The 16105-nt window shown below is 45.9% G+C and overlaps 1 protein-coding gene across 1 annotated transcript in view; it reads right to left on the bottom strand.

Annotated features, from left to right (window-relative positions):
- Positions 1–398: 398 nt before the first annotated feature.
- The window catches only part of LOC143805933 (olfactomedin-4-like), a 31908-nt gene continuing 16201 nt past the window's right edge, over positions 399–16105 (bottom strand). The window contains exon 5 of the mRNA XM_077285691.1: positions 399–2113. Within this exon, the coding sequence (XP_077141806.1) occupies positions 1317–2113 (797 nt within the window). The 3' untranslated portion in view covers positions 399–1316. The remainder of the gene's footprint in view (positions 2114–16105) is intronic.

The raw sequence follows: 16105 nt of genomic DNA, 5'->3' as shown, positions 1-16105 counted from the left end.
CAATGGAATAAGACACTATGTCAGATGACCACACAAGTGAGCACTAGATAGCAGTAGGCAAAGACACATGTATAGCTATAAAAGGAGGCAAACATGAGTATTCTAATAGCCTTGGACCTCATGGAATGGAAAAGTAAATAGAAAACAAAATAAGACCTGGGGCTTGGCTTGCCAAGGCGAGCGGGGTTAGCAATATCTTACCCACAATGCTGTGGTAGTAGTGCCACAACTGAGGTCCATATAGGAGATGCATATAGAAAAAGACCAATCTGCTGGTGCATTGACATTGTGGTTTTACATGTGCCTCTTCTCTTTCTTCTTCCCCATCCACTGCTTGAACTTGATGGACATTTGTCTTTTTCAACCTTATTGACACATCATACAAAGAGAGCAATCACTGGAGAAGAACATCATGGTCAGAGGAATAGAAGGAACAAGACAAAGAGTAAGACCAGCAATCCGATGCCTTGATGCGATCAAGACAACAGCGGAGGAGATCCTGGTGGACCTATCTAGGCTCAAGATCGATCTTCCTACAGAGCATTCATCTATCAAGTCGTCAAGGCTCCAGATCAAGCCAAAGGCAGAAAAAAAAGAACCATATAACTATGTAACTAAGACCTGCAAATTTAATGAAAATTGATTCAAAATCGATCGATTTCATCATCTCTAGTTAACAGTTTTATTGAATGTGCGATGAATGTTATATACTATATACACTAAGTGAATTTGTACCTAAAAAATAAAAGTTTTGTAAATTTCCTTGAAACTATTAAAAAAATTGCAGATAGACTTTTAAGTTTTTCAATGTTCTTAAAAAAAGTCACTCACGTGCCATTATGGGCAATATCAAGAAGGGGTTAAATAGCACACAATTTCCTTATCTGTTTATGTGATGATTTCCAAGTATCAGTCGATTTTTTTTCAGTTACTCATTTGATTTAGTAATTATTCTTTTCAGTTCATATGATATGCAATATAATTTAGCTTTATTTGCATGAAATTACATTACTAACAAATATGAATCAAATACAAAATTCTAAAAATTCTCCATTTTTTTTTAAATCTAAGTGCTTAGTGTAGTTAAAAGAATAAATCTATCACTAGGGTATATGGAATATCAATGAAACCAATAGGTTCTTCTTTTTCTAAGAACCGCCATAATTAAATGCAGTCTTGGCTGTTGGTGGGATTCGTGCCATTTTTGAAAAAAAGACAAACTTTTTCTAGACTCAGGCAAGTCCTTAAAACATCAAACATCAACATATCATAGGACTTTTAATTATTGATTGATGCAATTAGTTGAAAAATAAATTTCATTTAAGAGCTTTAAAAATGAGATCATATGTGAGGAGATAACCATCATTGTACATGTAGAGCTTGTGATCATTGGGGTTGTAGGAGAGACTGTGCATATTGTCCATCATCTTATCAAATCGTACGCTCAGGTAGGCTTCTTTGCTGGTTTTAGTGTCGTACATGTAGAAGATCTCCTCTTTCTTTGTACTGAGGGATCTAGTGACATATAAGACTCCACACACCATGAAAGCGTTGGTGGCCCCACGTTTGTACTGGGTAGTAGACCATGTCTGCATCAAGTCAAGAGCAGTGCCATTAACTTTACCAATGCGAATGTTTCCTCCATCGGCTTCAGTTGTGTAAATAACCCAGAGCCCGTCCTCATCACCTGCAAAATCTATGTCCTGCCAAGCAGTTGATGAGTATGAAAACCGATTGTTATAGGCGGCATCAGCGAGAACCTTGTGCTCCACAGTGTTGGTTGGTATGTCCAGTTTACAGAGATTCTGGGAGTTATGACAGTTATAGTACAGTGATTTGTTGTACATGATCATCCCAGCTCCTTGTCCACTTACTGGAGTGCTTTTTTCTTCTTTATGTTTGTAGATCAAGAGATCATCATAGGTTTCGTAGTAGCGTATGTTCCTCATTTCCCTTACATCCGTATAGAGAGGAGCCACAAATTGCATTCCTTGATCAGCTCCAAGAAACGAGTCACTTCCCCAACCTCCAGATTTGTAGCTGGTTCCCCAAAAGTTCAGTTGTACTACAAAAGGTTTGCTGATATTCGCTATTCCTCCATGGCCACATTTGCCTTAGCAAAGAAACAAAATTGCATATAACAAATTCATAAAGTATTCACACATCAGTCAATAACTTATTCGCTGAAAACTACAAATAAAATTCAGACATTTTCAGTTTTTTTTCACATTCCCTTATGTTACAGTTTTATTCTGCAATAAGCAAAATCTGAGAGGATTACTATCTCTCTTTAAGGCCCCTTTCACACATCAGTTTTTTGCTATCAGTCACAATCAGTCGAATTTTGAAAAAAACGGATCCGGCGACTGATGCCACCGGATCTGTTTTTTATCTCATAGACTTGTATTAGCGATGGATTGCGATGGATGGCCTCACGTTTCATCCATCGTTCGCCGGATCCGTTGAAAATTGTTTGTCCGGTGGCCGGAGACAACGGATAAAGTAACGTTTTTTGTGTCTGTCGAAAAATCTGACAGCGACGGATCTGTCATCGTCCGTCGTTTGCTCAGATGGAAGCCTATGGGCGCCGGATCCGTCAAATGACGGAATCCAGTGACAGATTCAGTTTTTTTTTTTTACTGAGCATGCTCCAATCCAATTAGCCAGATCCGCTAGTCGGATCCAACGAAAAAATGAATCCGTCGCATCAGTTTTTCACAATCTGCGATGGATCCGTCGATCCGTCGAGCCAACAGATTGTGACTGATTGCAAAAAACTGATGTGTGAAAGGGGCCTAAGGAGACCGATCATGTTTAGAGTCTTATTGACTATCATCCATGGAACTAACATGCAAATTAGATTTCTCTCGGAGGAAAGATTATTTTGTTAGTGCTACCTGTATTAGATACATACTCTATAAGTCAGTGTTCTGCCAGTAAATGTCCTTTGCATATATTACTGATCATTTTGCAAAGATTGTTAAAAACTCATATATTGACATAAAGAATAGCTATGGGGATTGGGGCACTAGTAAGATAATTTTGTTATTCGGGAAGCCAACTAATTTACATGCAGATATGGTAAAAATAAGAAAATGAAATATCATATATGTGTTCTGACTTTTTATTGAGGAACAATTTGCAGCAATTACAGCATTGGGTCTTCATGGAGTTATAAACCTAGCACACTTGAATTTGAACAGGATTCCACGAGAGGTGGTGAGTTCTTCTTCCATGGAAGTTTTCAAACAGAGGCTGGACAGACATCTGTCTGGGATGATTTAGTGAATCCTGCTTTGAGCAGGGGATTGGATCAGATGACCCAGGAGGTCCCTTCCAACTCTATCATTCTATGATGCTATGGAAACTTTATTGACATTTTATCTACAAATACTGCAAATCTTTGTCAGGTTTTATGAGTTTCACCAGTACTACACGTCTATTTACAGGCTTCATTGGGAATCTTTGGGTTTGCTTGGCTTCCTCTAGGCATGACAATTGGAATTGGTGGACTTGATTGTCCATTTTAAAGGTTCTCTAGTCTTCACTGTGGAACTCTAGGAACCTTCCAGAGTCACTTCTCTAACTATAACTCTAGTTCTTAAAGTCATCATTTAGTTCTTTGTCACCTTTCTACCTAAGGTTTTTCTTCTCTCAGTTTGGTAGGGCAACCAGCTCTCGAAAGAGTCCTGATGGTTGTGTGTGACTCCTCTTTATAACACAGTACTGCATGTTCTGTCTAGCTCTTTATTTGTACCAGAACAAGCCACTTCTTTGTTAACGTCACTTACTAATTTTTGTCTGACACACTGTCTACTATATGGGACCATGAAGAAGCTGCTGTCCTTTAGATGGAAATGAATGTACAGACTTCAAGCACATCTTCTTGACATTTAAATTTAATGTTCTGCTCTCTGTTTTATTTGTCTTCATTTTTACTTTCATTTTCATTATTTATTTTTTTGGCATCACATTTTCAGTGCTTTCGAACAAAATTTTGGTTAATTTTTTTCAATAGAGCTTTCTCAATTTACAATGCTTTCATCATAGGATGGCCATCTTTAAAGGGGTTAGGATGTACCAAGTTTAGACATTATCCCCTCCCTTTCAATAGGATAGTAGGGGATAACTTCCTGATTGCTGGGAGTTTGACATCTAGCAGCCCCAACCAATCACAAGAATCTCAACTCTGAAGTGTTTGTGTGAATATTGGTAAATTATATACACTTCTGCTCCATTCTTAATGGGAGTGATGAAAATCTACCAAACTCAGTGCTCAGCTATCTCATTCAGTGCCTTAGAGAATGAATGAGCTGCAGTATTCATGATCGACCATTGCTCCATTCACATGGGAATCTTCAGAGCCCTGGATCAGTAAACGGTGAGGACCCAGTGATCAGGAAGTTGTCAGTAGTGTATAAATAGGAGATAACTTCTAAACTCGGCACAACTCATGGAAAACTGTAAAAAAAATTCACAGCATACGGAAGTGCGGTGTCTGACTTGGGTTCCTTGGAGTCACCAAAGGAATTTACATTGAGGGCATGCCCTTCCACCTATGCAGAGCTTGCATATAAGCTGTTTAGTTCTGAAGAAAGAGTAAACCTGGATGTGGGGTGGTGGTGTGCTGGACAGAGGCAGAAGTGGCTTCAGACTGGATTTTGCATCTCAATGGCTTTTCTAAATCCCAGTCTCACTTGCAATTACTTTTATAACTTTGTTATTACACATTTAGAGCTCATCAACAATAAGATCTAACATTTTTGGGTCTTATGACTGTCTTCTAATAGATGATGTCAGAAGTAGAGTAGAGCAAATATCTTTGATTCCCAGCTTATTCGGCAAGCTATAGCGCTTGCCGAATAAGCTACAGCTGAACAGTAGAGATGAGCGGTGTTCGAGTCGAACTGTTCGCCAATTTCAAATTCGAGCTGTTTTGGGCAGTGTTCGAGTCGTTCGACGAACCCGAACAATTTGCTTAAAATTCGGCTGCCCCCTGACGAAGCCTAACGCGAAACGCGCGTTGGGGCGTGGACAGTGATCCCTGGTACTCTGCACGATGGGTAAGATCGGAGGGTGTGGGTGGTGGTATCTAGTGCACGATACATGCTTACTATCTTGATGTTGGCCCTACTATAGGGTTTATGATAGGCACCCGCTGCTCCTCTCTTGCCTTGGGTCTGTGATGCACTATTTTGCACTTTACATATGATACAATTGCAGCTGTACCTCTGGGCTATCACTGCCTTTTCAGTGCTTCTAATTTTCCCTTATTGAATTGTCACTTATAATTTTTTGTTACTCTGTCGTTACATATATATGAATTGTGTTCAATAAAAAGTATCTTTATATCCTTTTTTACAACAAAGGTTTGGACGTGTACTCTGTTTTCTATGGTTTTTTTCTACGTCAGCAGAGTAGCCCGCCTGTGAAACTAACTACACCACCTGTGTATCTCTATTTTCACTGCATCTAATCCAGTTAATAGTTTAGGGCCTAGGAGCAGTGTCTGCACGTCAGCAGAGTAGCCCGCCTGTGAAGTTAGCTACACCGCCTGTGTATCTCAATTTTTACTGCATCTAACCCAGTAAATCGTTTTGGGGTTTTGGGCCTAGGAGCAGTGTCTGCACGTCAGCAGAGTAGGCCGCCTGTGAAACTAACTACACCGCCTGTGTATCTCAATTTTCACTGCATCTAATCCAGTTAATAGTTTTGGGCCTGGGAGCAGTGTCTGCACGTCAGCAGAGTAGCCCACCTGTGAAACAAACTATACCGCCTGTGTATCTCAATTTTTACTGCATCTAATCCAGTTAATAGTTTAGGGCCTAGGAGCAGTGTCTGCACGTCAGCAGAGTAGCCCGCCTGTGAAGCAAACTATACCGCCTGTGTATCTCAATTTTCACTGCATCTAATCCAGTTAATAGTTTAGGGCCTAGGAGCAGTGTCTGCACGTCAGCAGAGTAGCCGGCCTGTGAAGCTAGCTACCCCGCCTGTGTATCTCAATTTTTACTGCATCTAACCCAGTAAATCATTTTGGGGTTTTGGGCTTAGTAGCAGTGTCTGCACGTCAGCAGAGTAGCTCGCCTGTGAAGCTAGCTACACCACCTGTGTATCTCAATTTTTACTGCATCTAACCCAGCAAATCGTTTTGGGGTTTTGGGCCTAGGAGCAGTGTCTGCACGTCAATAGAGTAGCCCGCCTGTGAAACTAACTACACCGCCTGTGTATCTCTGTTTTCACTGCATCTAATCCAGTCAATAGTTTTGGGCCTAGGAGCAGTGTCTGCACGTCAGCAGAGTAGCCCGCCTGTGAAACTAACTACACCGCCTGTGTATCTCTATTTTCACTGCATCTAATCCAGTTAACAGTTTTGGGCCTAGGAGCAGTGTCTGCATGTCAGCAGAGTAGCCCGCCTATGAAACTAACTACACCGCCTGTGTATCTCTATTTTCACTGCATCTAATCCAGTTAATAGTTTTGGGCCTGGGAGCTGTGTCTGCACGACAGCAGAGTAGCCCGCCTGTGAAACAAACTATACCGCCTGTGTATCTCAATTTTCATTGCATCTAATCCAGTTAATAGTTTAGGGCCTAGGAGCACAGTTTGGCCACTCAGTTCTGCTCGGTTTTCATCCATCGGTTGTTGTGCCAACAACTACAGATACAGAGTTGCCAATTAGTTAAGCAATAAGCACTAAAATGAGTGGCAAAAGGCCTTCTGCTGGTGGAATGTGGAATAGGTGTGTTGGAAAGGGAAAAAAAGGTTGTGTCCGTGGGGTAGGTGGTAAAGCAACAGTAACATCTGCAGAAGAAAGACCTTCTTCCAGCCAAAGTAAGATGTCTACTTCTTTTCGTGGACAATCTGATATGATCCCTTTCTTACGACCATCGCTAAAAGCATCGCCAAAAATTCCAGATGAGGCACAAAAACAGCAGGTGCTTGAACGGATATCAAGTGCTCATTCAAGTGGGCTCTCCTCCATGTCAACTTCAACATCACAACTACTCCAGTCCGCAGAGTTGTCACCCCAATCGCACTTGCTTCCTCACAGCTCCCAAGTCTCCAGCTGCCCATCTGAGCATGGGGTAACACACATGGTTGAGTCTGTAGAGCTGTTTACACATACTATAGCCTGGGAATCAGAGGTCTGCTCCAGAGCTTCTGTGAATCCAGACGAGGAAATGATCTGCACTGATGCCCAGAATCTTTGTGAGTCAGATCCAGGCCCAGATGAAGAAGGTTCTGAGCATAATGTAGACCCTCGTTCCCAAACTGTAACTCCTGTTGGTGGAGGCAATGAGGAAGATGATGATGAGACTGAGATACCTGATTGGAATGAAAACTTGACTTTTCGGTCGGGGCAGGAAGAGGTTGGCTCTGAGGATGACGGGTGTGAGAACACACAGGATGATGATGACGAGGTTGTAGACCCCACTTACTGTCAACCCCCAGTCCGCCAGTCCATGAGGTCAGCAGAGGAGGTGGAGGAGGATGCTAGTGACAAGTCTGACGACGAAGTAATGGTGCGCCTTCCTGGACAGAGACGGAGTACTGGAAGCACGTCAACAACTGCATCCTCAACCCCAACTGTGCCTCAGACCAGAAGTCATGGTGGCTCTTCAGGTCGCACGGGCTATAAGCCTTGCATAGCCTGGGTATTTTTTGACATTGCAAAGGATGACCCAACTCATGTTGTCTGTAAGATTTGTTAACAAAATCTCAGTAGAGGCCAAAAAATCACTAGCTTGAGTACTTCATGCATGAACCGCCACATGGATATGAGGCATAAGTTGCAGTGGGAAGCTCACTGTGCTACAATGCGGCCTAGTGGGCCAGGTCAACCACTGTCTGCCCCATCAAGTGCATCCGCGTCCTCTTCATCCTCTGTGACTGTGGGGACAACAGTCGCATTTGGTTTTGGATGCAGACCTTCCACCTCTTTACCCACAACAGCGTGATTAGCAGGTGTCAGGACATTTGCAAGTGGAAACACCTGCTGGTGTTGAGCGCTCTCCGACATCGACATCACATTTTGATCAACGCAACATAACATCTCCGCCTGCACCTTCCTCACAGACCAGCAGTTTGCCGGGGACAACCTACTCAACTCCGTCTAAGCACGGCAGCCAGCCCTCAGTCCCTCAGATGTGGACAAGTAAAAGACCATTTCCTCCTAGCCATGACAAAGCTAAGAGGTTGAATTTCTCCATCTGCAAGCTGTTGGCTACAGAAATGCTGCCTTTTCGCCTGGTGGACACAGAGGATTTTCGAGACCTTATGTCCGTCGCAGTGCCACAGTACCAGATGCCCAGTTGCCACTACTTCTCAAAGAAAGCTGTGCCTGCGCTACACCAACATGTCGCACACAACATCACCGCTTCCTTGAGAAACTCTGTGTGTGACAGGGTGCATTTCACCACAGACACTTGGATGAGTAGACATGGACAGGGGCGTTATATGTCAGTGACTGGGCACTGGCTAACTACGGCGACATCAGGACAAGGGGCTGCTGTCCAAGTCTTGCCGTCCCCACGAGTTGCTCATCGATCCTCTGCATCTAGAAGTTCCTCCACTGCTTCTGCCTCCTCAACCTCCTCTCGGTCTTCCACCTGCACCCAAAGCCTGTCTGGTAATGCCACCTGCGTTGTAACTGCGCAGAAGGAATCCTGCACACCTCCTCACTATGCTGTCACCAGGGCTCAACGGCATCAGGCAGTGTTTACATAGAAATGTCTGGGAAATGTGAGTTGCACAGCTGAGGAGTTGTGGTCAGCTCTGGAGACCGAGTTCCATCCATGGTTGTCTGTTGTGAATTTGCTTTTTGCTCCCTCTAGTGGTTACTAGTTTTTTGACTCTGGTTTTTCTGTCATTCCTTTTATCCGCACCTGGGTCGTTAGTTAGGGGTGTTGCTATATAAGCTCCCTGGACCTTCAGTTCTATGCCTGGCAACGTAGTTATCAGAGCTAGTCTGCTGTGCTCTTGTCTACTGATCCTGGTTCCAGTTATATCAGCTAAGTCTGCCTTTTGCGTTTTGCTATTTGTTTTGGTTTTGTATTTTTGTCCAGCTTGTTCCAAATCTATATCCTGACCTTTGCTGGAAGCTCTAGGGGGCTGGTGTTCTCCCCCCGGACCGTTAGACGGTTCGGGGGTTCTTGAATTTCCAGTGTGGATTTTGATAGGGTTTTTGTTGACCATATAAGTTACCTTTCTTTATTCGGCTATCAGTAAGCGGGCCTCTCTGTGCTAAACCTGGTTCATTTCTGTGTTTGTCATTTCCTCTTACCTCACCGTCATTATTTGTGGGGGGCTTCTATCCAGCTTTGGGGTCCCCTTCTCTGGAGGCAAGAAAGGTCTTTGTTTTCCTCTACTAGGGGTAGCTAGATTCTCCGGCTGGCGCGTGTCATCTAGAATCAACGTAGGAATGATTCCCGGCTACTTCTAGTGTTGGCGTTAGGAGTAGATATATGGTCAACCCAGTTACCACTGCCCTATGAGCTGGATTTTTGTATTCTGCAGACTTCCACGTTCCTCTGAGACCCTCGCCATTGGGGTCATAACAGTTTGCCAGGCCAGTATTAAATGTTTAATGCATTGCAGAAGAGGGATTATAAGAAAGAAGATTCTGAGTTTTTTTTTTTCTCCTTCCCCTTTACCTCAGAGTGGCTATGCTTGCTGCAGACATGAATGTCCAGACCTTGATTACAAGTGTGGACCAGCTGACTACTCGTGTGCAGGGCATACAAGACTATGTTATCAGAAATCCTAGGTCAGAACCTAAAATACCGATTCCTGAACTGTTTTCCGGAGACAGGTTTAAGTTTAGGAATTTCGTGAATAATTGTAAATTGTTTTTGTCCCTGAGACCCTGTTCATCAGGAGATTCTGCTCAGCAAGTAAAAATTGTTATTTCGTTCTTACGGGGCGACCCTCAGGATTGGGCTTTTTCGCTGGCGCCAGGAGATCCGGCATTGGCTGATCTTGATGCGTTTTTTCTGGCGCTCGGTTTACTTTATGAGGAACCCAATCTTGAGATTCAGGCAGAAAAGGCCTTGCTGTCTATGTCTCAGGGGCAGGACGAGGCTGAAGTGTATTGCCAAAAATTTCGGAAATGGTCCGTGCTGACACATTGGAACGAGTGTGCACTGGCCGCTAATTTTAGAAATGGCCTTTCTGAAGCCATTAAGAATGTTATGGTGGGTTTTCCCATTCCCACAGGTCTGAATGATACTATGGCACTGGCTATTCAAATTGACCGGCGGTTGCGGGAGCGCAAAACCGCAAATTCCCTCATGGTGTTGTCTGAACAGACACCTAATTCGGTGCAATGTGATAGAAAAACCGCAAATTCCCTCATGGTGTTGTCTGAACAGACACCTGATTTAATGCAATGTGATAGAATCCTGACTAGAAATGAGCGGAAAATTCATAGACGCCGGAATGGCTTGTGCTACTACTGTGGTGATTCTACACATGTTATCTCAGCATGCTCTAAACGTATAGCTAAGGTTGTTAGTCCTGTCACCGTTGGTAATTTGCAACCTAAATTTATTCTGTCTGTAACTTTGATTTGCTCACTGTCATCTTATCCTGTCATGGCGTTTGTAGATTCAGGTGCTGCCCTGAGTCTCATGGATCTCTCATTTGCTAAGCGCTGTGGATTTACTCTTGAACCATTAGAAAATCCTATTCCTCTTAGGGGTATTGATGCTACACCATTGGCAGCAAATAAACCGCAGTATTGGACTCAGGTTACCATGTGCATGACTCCTGAACACCGCGAGGTGATACGTTTCCTGGTTTTACATAAAATGCATGATTTGGTCGTTTTAGGGCTGCCATGGTTACAGACCCATAATCCAGTCCTGGACTGGAAGGCTATGTCAGTCTCAAGTTGGGGCTGTCGTGGTATTCATGAGGATTCCCTGCCTGTGTCTATTGCTTCTTCTACGCCTTCGGAAGTTCCGGAGTATTTGTCTGATTATCAGGATGTCTTCAGTGAGTCTGAGTCCAGTGCACTGCCTCCTCATAGGGACTGTGACTGTGCTATAGATTTGATCCCAGGCAGTAAATTTCCTAAGGGAAGACTGTTTAATCTGTCGGTACCTGAACATACCGCTATGCGTTCATATATCAAGGAGTCTCTGGAAAAAGGACATATTCGTCCGTCTTCTTCCCCTCTTGGTGCGGGATTCTTTTTTGTGGCAAAAAAGGACGGATCTTTGAGACCTTGTATTGATTATCGGCTTTTAAATAAGATCACTGTCAAATTTCAGTATCCTTTACCGCTGTTGTCTGACTTGTTTGCCCGGATTAAGGGTGCCAAGTGGTTCACCAAGATAGACCTTCGTGGTGCGTACAACCTTGTGCGCATTAAGCAAGGTGATGAATGGAAAACCGCATTCAATACGCCCGAAGGTCATTTTGAGTACTTGGTGATGCCTTTTGGGCTCTCCAATGCGCCTTCAGTTTTTCAGTCCTTTATGCATGACATTTTCCGGAAGTATCTGGATAAATTTTTGATTGTTTATCTGGATGATATTTTGGTTTTTTCTGATAATTGGGATTCGCATGTGGAGCAGGTCAGGTTGGTCTTTAAAATTTTGCGTGAAAATTCTTTGTTTGTCAAGGGCTCAAAGTGTCTCTTTGGTGTACAGAAGGTTCCCTTTTTGGGGTTCATTTTTTCCCCTTCTGCTGTGGAGATGGACCCAGTCAAGGTCCGAGCTATTCTTGATTGGACTCAGCCCTCGTCAGTTAAGAGTCTTCAGAAGTTCTTGGGCTTCGCTAACTTCTACCGTCGTTTTATCGCTAATTTTTCTAGCATTGTGAAACCTTTGACGGATATGACCAAGAAGGGCTCCGATGTAGCTAACTGGGCTCCTGCTGCCGTGGAGGCTTTCCAGGAGTTGAAACGCCGGTTTACTTCGGCGCCTGTTTTGTGCCAGCCTGACGTCTCACTTCCCTTTCAGGTTGAGGTGGATGCTTCGGAGATTGGGGCAGGGGCCGTTTTGTCGCAGAGAGGCCCTGGTTGCTCTGTTATGAAGCCTTGTGCCTTTTTCTCTAGGAAATTTTCGCCTGCCGAGCGAAATTATGATGTGGGCAATCGGGAGTTGTTGGCCATGAAATGGGCATTTGAGGAGTGGCGTCATTGGCTCGAGGGTGCTAAGCATCGTGTGGTGGTCTTGACTGATCACAAAAATCTGATGTATCTCGAGTCTGCTAAACGCCTTAATCCGAGACAGGCCCGCTGGTCATTGTTTTTCTCCCGCTTTGATTTTGTTGTCTCGTATTTACCAGGTTCAAAGAATGTGAAGGCCGATGCTCTTTCTAGGAGCTTTGTGCCTGATGCTCCTGGAGTCGCTGATCCTGTTGGTATTCTTAAAGATGGAGTTATCTTGTCAGCTATTTCTCCGGATCTGCGACGTGTGTTGCAGAGATTTCAGGCTGATAGGCCTGAGTCTTGTCCACCTGACAGACTGTTTGTCCCGGATAAGTGGACCAGCAGAGTCATTTCCGAGGTTCATTCCTCGGTGTTGGCAGGTCACCCGGGAATTTTTGGCACCAGAGATCTGGTGGCCAGGTCCTTTTGGTGGCCTTCCTTGTCAAGGGATGTGCGGTCATTTGTGCAGTCCTGTGGGACTTGTGCTCGAGCTAAGCCTTGCTGTTCTCGTGCCAGCGGTTTGCTCTTGCCCTTGCCTGTCCCGAAGAGACCTTGGACACATATCTCCATGGATTTCATTTCTGATCTTCCGCTATCTCAGGGCATGTCCGTTATCTGGGTGATATGTGATCGCTTCTCCAAGATGGTCCATTTGGTTCCTTTGCCTAAGCTGCCTTCCTCTTCCGATCTGGTTCCTGTGTTTTTCCAGAACGTGGTTCGTTTGCACGGCATCCCTGAGAATATTGTGTCAGACAGAGGATCCCAGTTCGTTTCCAGGTTCTGGCGATCCTTTTGTAGTAGGATGGGCATTGATTTGTCGTTTTCGTCTGCTTTCCATCCTCAGACTAATGGACAGACGGAGCGAACCAATCAGACTTTGGAGGCTTATTTGAGGTGTTTTGTCTCTGCTGATCAGGACGATTGGGTGACATTCTTGCCGTTGGCTGAGTTTGCCCTTAATAATCGGGCTAGTTCCGCCACCTTGGTTTCGCCTTTTTTCTGCAACTCTGGTTTCCATCCTCGCTTTTCTTCGGGTCATGTGGAGCCTTCTGACTGTCCTGGGGTGGATTCTGTGGTGGATAGGTTGCAGCAGATCTGGAATCATGTGGTGGACAACTTGAAGTTGTCACAGGAGAAGGCTCAGCGCTTTGCCAACCGCCGCCGCGGTGTGGGTCCCCGACTACGTGTTGGGGATTTGGTGTGGCTTTCTTCCCGCTTTGTTCCTATGAAGGTCTCCTCTCCCAAATTTAAACCTCGTTTTATTGGGCCTTACAAGATATTGGAAATCCTTAATCCTGTATCTTTTCGTCTGGATCTTCCTGTGTCGTTTGCTATTCACAATGTATTTCATAGGTCCTTGTTGCGGCGGTACATTGTGCCTGTAGTTCCTTCTGCTGAGCCTCCTGCTCCGGTGTTGGTTGAGGGCGAGTTGGAGTACGTGGTGGAGAAGATCTTGGATTCTCGCCTCTCCAGGCGGAGGCTTCAGTACCTGGTCAAGTGGAAGGGCTATGGTCAGGAGGATAATTCCTGGGTGGTCGCCTCTGATGTTCATGCGGCCGATTTAGTTCGTGCCTTTCATGCCGCTCATCCTGATCGCCCTGGTGGTCGTGGTGAGGGTTCGGTGACCCCTCACTAAGGGGGGGGGTACTGTTGTGAATTTGCTTTTTGCTCCCTCTAGTGGTTACTAATTTTTTGACTCTGGTTTTTCTGTCATTCCTTTTATCCGCACCTGGGTCGTTAGTTAGGGGTGTTGCTATATAAGCTCCCTGGACCTTCAGTTCTATGCCTGGCAACGTAGTTATCAGAGCTAGTCTGCTGTGCTCTTGTCTACTGATCCTGGTTCCAGTTATATCAGCTAAGTCTGCCTTTTGCTTTTTGCTATTTGTTTTGGTTTTGTATTTTTGTCCAGCTTGTTCCAAATCTATATCCTGACCTTTGCTGGAAGCTCTAGGGGGCTGGTGTTCTCCCCCCGGACCGTTAGACGGTTCGGGGGTTCTTGAATTTCCAGTGTGGATTTTGATAGGGTTTTTGTTGACCATATAAGTTACCTTTCTTTATTCTGCTATCAGTAAGCGGGCCTCTCTGTGCTAAACCTGGTTCATTTCTGTGTTTGTCATTTCCTCTTACCTCACCGTCATTATTTGTGGGGGGCTTCTATCCAGCTTTGGGGTCCCCTTCTCTGGAGGCAAGAAAGGTCTTTGTTTTCCTCTACTAGGGGTAGCTAGATTCTCCGGCTGGCGCGTGTCATCTAGAATCAACGTAGGAATGATTCCCGGCTACTTCTAGTGTTGGCGTTAGGAGTAGATATATGGTCAACCCAGTTACCACTGCCCTATGAGCTGGATTTTTGTATTCTGCAGACTTCCACGTTCCTCTGAGACCCTCGCCATTGGGGTCATAACAGTTGTCTCCACTCAACCTGCAGCCAGGGAAGGCTGTGTGCAACAATGCTGCAAACCTAGGTGCGGGTCTAGCCACCGTGACAACCCCAGAACAGAGACTCAGAGGCCCGGTACCGGGTACCCCTCGGCCCTGCGACAGTGGGGGCGCTGCAAACTTGGCGTCACGAACAGGATCTACTTAAGCCTGAGGAATCGGGTCATGTGTGCCTTGGAACTGTGATTTATTATACTTGGACTGTGACTTATTGCAAGGACTGTGGATTGCCATTTGCCGCCAAAACCAGCCGCCATTACAGCGCTGAGGAGAGCGCAGGAGAAGAAGAGGGCGTGGACTGGGCGTAGACAAGCTGGAGAGCGCGAAGGACAATGACCGCCCAGTTTAAATATTGTTGCATCCTGAGGACGTGCCCGTCAACAGGGGAGATCCGCCTCCTGATCTTCTATGGCGGGCGGAGACCGAAGAAACGAAACTATGACTCAGATGAGGTGGGACTGGAGACCAGAGAAGGCCTGCAGAAAAGGATGGCCCCGCATCGACCCCAGTCTCCAGAGGATTATTCCGATATGTCCCCGCTGGAGGATCTGGATCCGTGGGAGCTGTCGATGGGGCATCCTTCGCCTGCACTGTCCCCAGCCCGTGTGCCTCCCCCAGGGGAATGGAGTGACGCCGGAGGAGTCACCCCAGGTAGGGGTACTGAGTGCCGCAACCCCCAGGGAGACCGCCCCACCTCTGCACCAGACCCGGCCGCCGCTGCGGCCACTGGTGCCCCAGCATTCCCGCCGCCTGGTCCCAAAGAACCGGGGGGGCCAGACATGGGGCCCTTCCCTTGGGGAGAATACAGGAACCACCTGATTGAGGAGTTCCAGCGAGAAGTGGAGCGGGAGGTGCGTGGTGAGCTGCTGGAGGGCTCCCTGCCGAAGTGGGGCGTCGTAATTGTTTACCAGCCCCAGGCAGGGAAGGGCTTCGTGCAGGAGATTGGGACGGCCCTGAGAGTCCGCATCACCCGGGACGAAGTGGAGTCCTGCCTGTGTGGAGACGGCACCAAGTCCTTCCTGAAGCCGGGGGATGTGGTAACGTATCGCCGGCACCTAAAGGGGAGCAGCTGGTGGGCCCGGGATATGCAGCGCTGCACGGCCGTTCTAGCGGTATCCCGAACCGAGGGGGAGGAGCTTGCCGCTGAAGCCGCTGCTGCAGCCTCCGCCGCCGCCAGCATCATCCATCGACCCACGCAGACACTCATCGCAGCGCACGACCTGGTCGTGCAGAAGACCCGAACCCATGGGGTACACCTGGCCGTGGGAGTAAACTTGGAGTCCAGCCTGTCTGGGCCGCAGAGGGCCACCTGCCAGGTAAAGCCTCGGTGGGGGATGCCAGAAACTGAGTAATGAGTAAGCAAAAATGCTTTATTGATTGTAAATAGTTCATTGTTTTCTGCTGTTATGCTGCTAAAACCCATCCAGGGTTAACTCTTAAAGGGATCCCTTTGTTGACCCGGGATCCCTATTGCCTTTTGTTTGTTTTCTACTTTTTGCCCCAGTTATCAAG

Source organism: Ranitomeya variabilis, chromosome 2 (genome assembly GCF_051348905.1).
Source record: "Ranitomeya variabilis isolate aRanVar5 chromosome 2, aRanVar5.hap1, whole genome shotgun sequence".
NCBI classification, from domain to species: Eukaryota; Metazoa; Chordata; class Amphibia; order Anura; family Dendrobatidae; genus Ranitomeya; species Ranitomeya variabilis.
Note: the sequence above shows the minus strand (reverse complement) of the source record. Positions and strands in the feature narration are given on the sequence as shown.